The 9,811-nt window shown below is 38.5% G+C and overlaps 1 protein-coding gene across 5 annotated transcripts in view; it reads right to left on the reverse strand.

Annotated features, from left to right (window-relative positions):
• The window catches only part of LOC103397815 (protein RUFY3-like), a 15,838-nt gene extending 11,614 nt beyond the window's left edge, over positions 1–4,224 (reverse strand). Inside the window, exon 1 of one of the 5 annotated variants that reach the window (XM_017043137.2) lies at positions 3,696–4,224. In XM_017043137.2, coding sequence (XP_016898626.1) covers positions 3,696–3,948 — 253 coding nt within the window. In that variant the 5' untranslated portion in view covers positions 3,949–4,224. Of the gene's footprint in view, positions 1–997; positions 1,852–3,695 lie in introns of those variants that run through there. The other 4 variants (XM_008336204.3, XM_008336205.3, XM_008336206.3 and 1 more) reach the window with 4 other exon arrangements.
• Between the last annotated feature and the right edge of the window lie 5,587 nt (positions 4,225–9,811).

Below are 9,811 nucleotides of genomic sequence, written 5' to 3' on the forward strand. Positions count from 1 at the left end.
ATATATATGTATATATATAATAACTTTATCTAACATTATAGACCACAACAGGTTAGCTCATGAACAAAGCTAGGAGGATTTATGTCAGCCTGTTTGATCTCATCTCTAACTTTCTTCCAGGAAATGTTCTTAGGAGGTCAAGTCGATGAGAAAAGTTTGATTTGCCAACCTTTTTTAGATAATTCTGATTTGTTTCAGGCTCGTTCTCATGAAAATTGTGGGATTATCTGTGGATGATGAGGTGTGGCAGGACATGACTGTCAACATTTGTGTAGAAGAGTTCTGCGTAGGGCCTAGTGGTAGGTGACTCAGTACCAAAGGATTTAAGGTTTGAATCCTGGAGTTCAACTTAAAAATAATGAAATAAAACAATAAAAAAAAAAAAAACAATAAAAAAAAACAGATTCTCCTTTAAACCAGAATATAAACAATATATTTAAATTCTCATCTATTAAGATTAAGATAAATCTTACTGCAGGTCCCTGATGAATATTTACTGTTATTGTGTGTTAGATAAAGACAACAACACAAAGATTACAATTTAAGACACATCTTAAATAATGATGATCATGGCTCAACAGAACAGGAAACCCCTCACCCCCCCCCCAAAAAAAAACAAAAGAAAGCTTTTTAACCCATCTATTACAGCGCCACCATCTCCAAGGTGTAGGAAAAAAACAGATGCCAAACAGTATCCATCACATTTATCCGCCTGCCATAAATGAGATTTACTCCGGGCTCATAAACACGCCTGCCACTTCCGGGTTGTTCTGCTGCTCGTCCTGGCCTGATTTACTAGCAGCATCCACCTACTGTGTGATCCGACTCCAAACACCTCACATGAAATCCACTAGGACACGGCCCAGACAAAAACCAAATACAACAGTTGACTGTGTGCAACAAGCAGCCTCTGAAGACTTGGTGTGACACCACGCCCAAAGACAGATCAGACACAGCCTGAAACATCCTCAGATGCTGAGCTAATCCAGCACATTACCTTCATGAGCCGGCTCTGGGTCTGGTGTGAGCGAGATGTCATTGAGCTCGCGAAGGCACAGCCACTCGCCATCGACAGAGACACGAAAGTTGCAGAGATAAATGGTTTCCCTGGCAGCCTGTGTGATCTTGTCAGTGGTGGGAGTTGGGGTTTCACTCTGAGGCGTCAGATCAGACATGATGACTCGGCTGATGTAAGGCAAAACAAAGATCACCGAGGAGAAAAAAAACAGGAGTGGGGTTTTGTCTCAAAGGCCAGTGAAGGCGCACGAAAGAAGAGAGAGACGAGGATGGGGGAAGGCCAACAGCAGCTTTTAGCAGGTGTTTGAAAGCGTGCTGCGTCTCCTCTCCTTTATGTCTGCATCCTTCTCTTCCCCCTCCTACAACTGAGCGAAATGTGCCGCCGTCTTGGGGAAGGCTGCTTTTGCCTTCTCCTCCTCCACCTCCTTTTTCAATCTCCTGTTGTCCCTTTTGTGCAGACGGGAGGGGGTTTAAAATGCAAGAGAGCACTGTGCTGGAAATCACACAGCCCCTCCACCAGTCAGCTCACCCCTCTGCTCTGATTGGACTGCCTGTGCACCGCAGTGAATGTACTGCGGTGGGTGTTGACCAAGATGGCTGACAGCAGTGCTCGGTACAGCAACACACAGATCACGTGAGCAGATGGTGCATGCGTAAAAAAAAGAAGGGGGTTGGTGTGATGGGAGTCCCATGAGTGCACAACCAGTGCAAATGATGCAGCAGAGGACTCATCTGTCTCTCAACAGTGGCCTCTGACCTAAAACAGATTCCTGTTATTTGGAAATTGGAAATGGCAATTACTGAACTGCCTGCAGCAGCAGCACAACAGCACATTATACAAGGAATGAATAACAAGGCCAAATACCCTGGATGGAAATAACCACTCGGCATTTCCTGATGCAAAATGTAAAAAAAAAAAACTATCCTGTGTGTCATTTACAGCTAATTTAAAAAATATCTGAAAGACTAAAGTGGACTTTTCAAACAACAATACAACCTGATTTTCTGAACAATAGTAGAGGTAAAGGTTAGTAAAGTCATTTAAAAAGAATTTATACGGTTGAAAATTTCATGATTGACCAGTTGTGCTACTCAATATTAAGTAAACATTTGAACGTTTGACTGTCCTGTTTTGGACAAGAAGAAGCAAAAAACTGTAGAAACCCTGAAGTTAAGGTTAAACCAGAGGAACATAACTGGTTTGAACGTTCCATTCAGCTGCTAAATGTTGTACATGATAGTTTTGTCATGGATTCAAGCACTTGCACATCATTACATCATAGCATTACTATGTAGCATACACCAGTAGCATTACTTATTCTAATTACTCAAATTTCAATGCTAAAGACACCCTTAAACACAAGCAAAGCCAGAGGGTCAGGAATTGAAAGTCCCTCTCTGTTTAAAAATAAACAGCCAAATGTCCAGGTTTTTTTATGTATCTACCATCGACAGTGACACAAATAGGCAGATATAAATCCACAAATTACAATGTTTAAACACTGTGATAATCATTTAACAGGATTGATTAGGTGATTATACGGCCGGCATGCTCAGCAGCAGTTCAATTTACAGCTCAAGAAACATAATGACACATCCAGAAGGACACCCTCAGGGTAACAGTGGTCCTAAGACTTAACAAAAAATGCAAGTTGCAAGGTCACTCGAGGACTAAACAGACATATTTCTACACATACGTGTAACAAATAAATGTCCACTAATTATTGTATTTGTTGCTTCGGAGTTAGTGTTAAGCAAAAATATTCATAAAAAAACCCAACAACATTTGAATTAACAACATCATGCATGACATCGTGTGTGCATGGTAGCCTGGTTCATAACAAACACAAAGCAGTTGTGTCCAAACACACTCCAAAAAGGAGTGAATGTTGTGTAGTAACATCAGCAGTGACACAGCCCTGTGTTTACATTCTTTTTAGGAGGTTTACGGAAAGACTAAAAATAATAAAATAGAGCAATTTTCTGACTACAGATTAATACTTTTCTGATTTCTGTGTTAAAAAATGGCACTGTTTAAGTTTTGCTGATGTGTAAGAACTGTATGAAGACACACAACAGATCCGAAACCACCAAGGGAGCCAGACGTGACCTCAGCCTATCCCAGTGAGATTATTTCATTGCTGTGACACGTTTGTCACAAGGGACTTTTGTCGTATCCAGTGAGCCAATTAAAGCTGAATCTTCAGCTGGATCTTGTGGAAATAGTATCGACCAATTTACCGAATTTAATTTACATTAAATGAAAATAAACGAATTTTTGAATTAAGGCATTTAAATCCTCTTACGTCACTCATCGAGAATGAGATTCGCGGTAATAACAAGCTGTTTGTTTACAAACAATCCAACCTGCTGGGAACGGTTTACGGTGAATCTTTATATTCAAGTGAAAACAGTTGTAACTTCCAATGTCTGAACAAAACATATACGCCTTTGACTACACGCTCTAATTACTAACTTGCGTTGATATGAAGTTGATATAGTGTCACAATTTCAATTGTCATCTCTAACTTGTTAAAAAAAAGTTCTACTAGATTCTAGAGTCACGAGGAAGAAGGAAGACGTTTGTTAAGGGACTGTATGAAGTTAGCTGACTACATTAGCAAATTATCAAGTCTACCAGCATGTACATAGTTTGTGTTTTTGTCACTTGTACTTACTTCTGCGCTTCGATCCATATCGTTCAATCTTGAAGTCATATTGTCGAAGTGTAGTAGGAGACAACGAGCCCGTCTGTCCAAACCTTACGTTGGACACAGTGTTTAAAGCCTCTTTGAAGTAAATCACAGAGGTCGGGGACAGAGTGTCATCTGGACTGCCAACATGTCCGTTTTCATGTGAAAAACTCGGTGTACCCGAACTTTCTAAGTCTCCTGGAGATGACTGCAGTGGTAGATCTCCCGGCTCCGCCATCCTCCTCCTTCCCTCCGTGTCAATTTTATTTAATGTGACCAGGAGCTGTTCTACTCTCGGTCAGCGGTCAGCTAGCGAGGGGAAGTTAGCTTCTTTAACCATGTACCGAGGAACCATCGGCTTAAAAATCAAAATAATATATCATCCATTCATCTTCACACTTCCACCCCGTGTCAGAGACTCCCCATTGAACCGGAAATAGCCATGTGATAGCATTTTAAGAGTCTTGTCGCTAATTCCGCGAGAGTTTGTTGCGCTGTGTCAGCGGACCACATGAACAGAGAATATCTTTAGGTAAAGATGTAACGCTACTAGTACTAACGAAGACGGTGAACAGAGTTCTCCCATGATTCATTGCGCCAAATGTCGGCGAAGCAGGATATTACTACTTGTGCGTACTTAGTGCATCTTCACGTTTTAGACTCTCTAATCAAACGCATTTTCACCGAGGGCCACATCATCAATACAGCTCCCCTTGAAAGGCCGGATGTAACTGGAAGACTGTATAGATCAGGGGTCCCCAACCCCCGGTCCGCGGCCCAGTACCAATCCATAGGTCATTTGGTACCGGGCTACAGTGGGACAAGGTGGAAAAAATGTACTAAATTTTCTTGCTAATTTACTTCATTCAAATAATCCAGTCATATCCATTTACTGTCTTTATTTAAAGATAATCTGGCAATATTTTAAAATAACTGGTCATTCAGACGCTACTACTAACAGAATAGAGTCTAAAAGATGTTTTTATTTTAAAAAAAAAAGCTCAGCGCCTTGGTACTGGTGTGTAGTAACGGTTGGTACTGGCTGAGCAGTCCTTAGAACAAAAAAGGTCGGGGACCACTGGTATAGATGTAACTACTCCATAACAGACTCATGTTAAATGTTTCTACAATTGATTATTATTTGTTCAAGCTACAAATATTGTTCATTGCTGTGTTATAATTGTTTTTTAATTATTAAGGTTAAGAAACTCCACTTCATGGACTTTACCAAATGGTTTTTAAGTTCCCGCGGGCCACACAAAACAGCTTGGTGAGCCGCATTTGGCCCCGGGCCTTGAGTTTGACACGTATGCTCTAGTAGAATATTAACTTCTACATTAACGTTAAAAGTTGCAAACTACTCAGATTTAATTAATAATAAAACTCACTGGCAGCATAATGTAAGTCACAACAAAATAATTACTTTTCCACGCATTTAATTTGCTCTTCTCTACAACACTTCTTCTTCTTTATTTCTTAAAATGAATGGCAAGTGATCGTGATATTTTTAAATAAATGTTAAACAAATAAGAAGAAGCTAACTTATAAGCCCTGACTACGGCTTTTGATATGCAGAACGTTTTAAGTCAGAGTTTTGCCATCTGGTTTTCAAACAAATTCTGTTTGTTCTGAACTGGTTCAACACAAAACTGAAAAAGTACATCTGAAAGATGTGGAATCCGTGGTACAACTTCAGACTTAATTGTACTCACCTTTGAGTACGTGTTGGTGATGGAGTTCCAAAAAGTGTGGTTTTGAGGAGTAAATTCTACAGAAGGCGATGTAAATGATCAGTTGTTGGATGAAACTGTAAAGGTTAAAAATTGCAAAAAATCACTCACCACCTGCAGGAAGGTTCAGAGGGGTTGCTATGATGCAGTGTAATTTGGGTGGCGACTGCTGCGCCCGCGACCCGGTAACAGATAAGCGGATGAAAATGGATGGATGGATGGATCGGAGCTGAAGTGCCCCGAGTTTATATGAATTACCAAAGAAATTACAAAAGGTAGAGAAGAGGGGGAGTTTGAGAAAGAACCAGGTGCAGTCACATGGCTTGAAAGCAGTCCAAGGGCATCATCTGCCATGAGTTTTTTTTTTTGGAAATCAATTTTCCCATGTACACTCAAAAATGATGGAAAATTCCTTCTTATATTTATAAGAATGTCACAGTGAACTTATCCCTGGAAATATTTTGTATTTTGATTAAAACCATTATTGTACGGAAATAACTTGTATTGAGACAGATGTCATCTATAGCACAAAAACAAAAAAACAAAAACAAAAAAAAACAATTAGGATGACGAAAAGGAAGCAACAGTAGCCTCTCATTCTGAACTGTGTTGTGTTTAAGGTTTTACCTAGAAGATTAATTAAAAACCCTTAATTTAATAAAAGCCTCTCAACTTGTCACATGACTCAATAACTTGTGGTGATTTCTATTGTTATTGATTAAAGCCCTGATTTGATACCTGGTGAAATTTCCTCAAGAAGAATTGTGGAATATTCTGCAGTTAAATGTATATATACATTTACAAACAAAATAAATAATATAAAACAACAAATAAAACTACAACTGAACATATTTGATCAGTCTCTGGTGTTGATATTCTGACAGATAAAGTCTGAGCAGCAGCAGAAGCTGTTCTGGTATAAGCCTCCAAAGAATACTACTAGGTTTTTTTCAACAAATACCGCTAAAAGTCAGAATACTCGAATTAATACAACAATATATTAAGTTGTCCAATGTATTCCTCCTCCTTCTCCTTCTCTTCTTCTTTTTAGTATTATTACTTTTATTATTGTTAATATTGTGGTATAACTTGTAGAAAATGGTTGGATTATTATAACTATAACACACAGTCGACACATATTTGATAAAAAACATGCCTTTTCCTTTTCTCCTTTTACTTTCGTACAAACAGTTGTATTCTATAGACTCGTTGTCAACCTTCACTGATTTGGTTCATCTGAGGGGGACAGCGGTGGAGCAATTTGACTACGCACAGGAGGAGTGGTGGTTGTAACTGGAAGACTGTATAGATCAGGGGTCCCCAACCCCTGGTCTGTGGCCCAGTACCAGTCCATAGGTCATTTGGGACTGGGGTACAGTGGGACAAGGTGGAAAAAATGTACTAATTTTTTACTAAATTATTTCATTCAAATAAAATCCAGTCATATCAATTTACTCTCTTTATTTAAAGATAATCTGGCAATATTTTAAAATAACAGGTCATTCAGACTCTACTACTAACAGAATAGAGTCTAAAAGATGTTTTTTTTTTTTAAAAAAAAAAGAAAAAAAAAGCTCGGTACCTTGGTACCGGTCTGTAGTAACGGGTGGTACTGGCTGAGCAGTCCTTGGAATAAAAAAGGTCGGGGACCACTGGTATAGATGTAACTACTCCATAACAGACTCATGTTAAATGTTTCTACAATTGATTATTATTTGTTCAAGCTACAAATATTGTTCATTGCTGTGTTATAATTGTTTTTTAATTATTAAGGTTAAGAAACTCCACTTCATGGACTTTACCAAATGGTTTTTAAGTTCCCGCGGGCCACACAAAACAGCTTGGTGAGCCGCATTTGGCCCCGGGCCTTAAGTTTGACACGTATGCTCTAGTAGAATATTAACTTCTACATTAACGTTAAAAGTTGCAAACTACTCAGATTTAATTAATAATAAAACTCACTGGCAGCATAATGTAAGTCACAACAAAATAATTACTTTTCCACGCATTTAATTTGCTCTTCTCTACAACACTTCTTCTTCTTTATTTCTTAAAATGAATGGCAAGTGATCGTGATATTTTTAAATAAATGTTAAACAAATAAGAAGAAGCTAACTTATAAGCCCTGACTACGGCTTTTGATATGCAGAACGTTTTAAGTCAGAGTTTTGCCATCTGGTTTTCAAACAAATTCTGTTTGTTCTGAACTGGTTCAACACAAAACTGAAAAAGTACATCTGAAAGATGTGGAATCCGTGGTACAACTTCAGACTTAATTGTACTCACCTTTGAGTACGTGTTGGTGATGGAGTTCCAAAAAGTGTGGTTTTGAGGAGTAAATTCTACAGAAGGCGATGTAAATGATCAGTTGTTGGATGAAACTGTAAAGGTTAAAAATTGCAAAAAATCACTCACCACCTGCAGGAAGGTTCAGAGGGGTTGCTATGATGCAGTGTAATTTGGGTGGCGACTGCTGCGCCCGCGACCCGGTAACAGATAAGCGGATGAAAATGGATGGATGGATGGATCGGAGCTGAAGTGCCCCGAGTTTATATGAATTACCAAAGGTAGAGAATAGGGGGCGTTCGAGAATGAACCAGGTGCAGTCACATGGCTTGAAAGCAGTCCAAGGGCATCATCTGCCATGAGTTTTTTTTTTTGGAAATCAATTTTCCCATGTACACTCAAAAATGATGGAAAATTCCTTCTTATATTTATAAGAATGTCACAGTGAACTTATCCCTGGAAATATTTTGTATTTTGATTAAAACCATTATTGTACGGAAATAACTTGTATTGAGACAGATGTCATCTATAGCACAAAAACAAAAAAACAAAAACAAAAAAAAACAATTAGGATGACGAAAAGGAAGCAACAGTAGCCTCTCATTCTGAACTGTGTTGTGTTTAAGGTTTTACCTAGAAGATTAATTAAAAACCCTTAATTTAATAAAAGCCTCTCAACTTGTCACATGACTCAATAACTTGTGGTGATTTCTATTGTTATTGATTAAAGCCCTGATTTGATACCTGGTGAAATTTCCTCAAGAAGAATTGTGGAATATTCTGCAGTTAAATGTATATATACATTTACAAACAAAATAAATAATATAAAACAACAAATAAAACTACAACTGAACATATTTGATCAGTCTCTGGTGTTGATATTCTGACAGATAAAGTCTGAGCAGCAGCAGAAGCTGTTCTGGTATAAGCCTCCAAAGAATACTACTAGGTTTTCAACAGATGCCGCTAAAAGTCAGAATACTCAAATTAATACAACAATATATTAAGTTGTCCAATGTATTCCTCCTCCTTCTCCTCCTCTTTTTCTCCTTTGTTAGTTAAATTATGTTTGTTCTGAACTGGTTCGACACAAAACTTAAAAAGTACATCTTAAAGATGTGGAATGCGTGGTACAACTTCAGACTTAATTGTACTCACCTTTGAGTACGTGTTGGTGATGGAGTTCCAGATGATGTACTGTAAGGACACCTAGTGGTAGCAGACAAAAAGTGTGGTTTTGAGGAGTAAATTCTGCAGAGGGCTATGTAATTGATTAGTTTTTTGCTGAAACTGTAAATGATTAAAAAAAAAAAGACCAGTTCAAATTGGAGTTCAAATGTAGGTGTTCGAATGTTGTTGATTAACATATCTTTCCATCTGCGATGAGGAATTAAAGGACGAAAGACAAGACACCGAAATGAATGTGTAACTAAATTGATTAACTTTCTCATCAGTACATAATAAATCAAATATATTTAATACAAATATATTATCTCTCAATTGATAATTTAACTTAATAAGGTGTGGGTAGTACTTGAAATGTGGCGCTGTGGCTCAGGGTCAATGTTTCTGTCATTGGTGTGGAACCCCTCACCTTCTGGGCGAGATCGAATCCTTGTTAGGGCGGTTTGGGTCCTTCCAGTGGACACACCACCTGCAGGAAGGTTCGGAGGGGTTGGTACGGTGCAGTGTGATTTGGGTGGCAACTTCTGCCGCCGCGACCCGGTACCGGATAAGCGGATGAAAATGGATGGATGGATGAAAATGCATGAATGGATGAAAATGGATGGATGGATGGATCGTAGCTGAAGTGCCCGAGTTTATATGTATTACCAAAGATAGACAATAGGGGGAGTTCGAGAATGAACCAGGTCGAGTCACACGGCTTGAAAGCAGACTAAAGACGTCATCTGCCATGACTTTTGTTTATGGTAATTTGTTTTGCCATGTACTCTCTAAAATGATGGATAATTCCTCCTTATTATCATTATTATCAATAATTTCTACTATGATTAAAATCATTATTTGACCTAAAATACTTGTTCTGAGAAAAAACGTCATCGATGACAGGAGGATGGTTCAGCA

This window comes from Cynoglossus semilaevis, chromosome Z (genome assembly GCF_000523025.1).
Source record: "Cynoglossus semilaevis isolate Cse_v1.0 chromosome Z, Cse_v1.0, whole genome shotgun sequence".
Taxonomy (NCBI): domain Eukaryota; kingdom Metazoa; phylum Chordata; class Actinopteri; order Pleuronectiformes; family Cynoglossidae; genus Cynoglossus; species Cynoglossus semilaevis.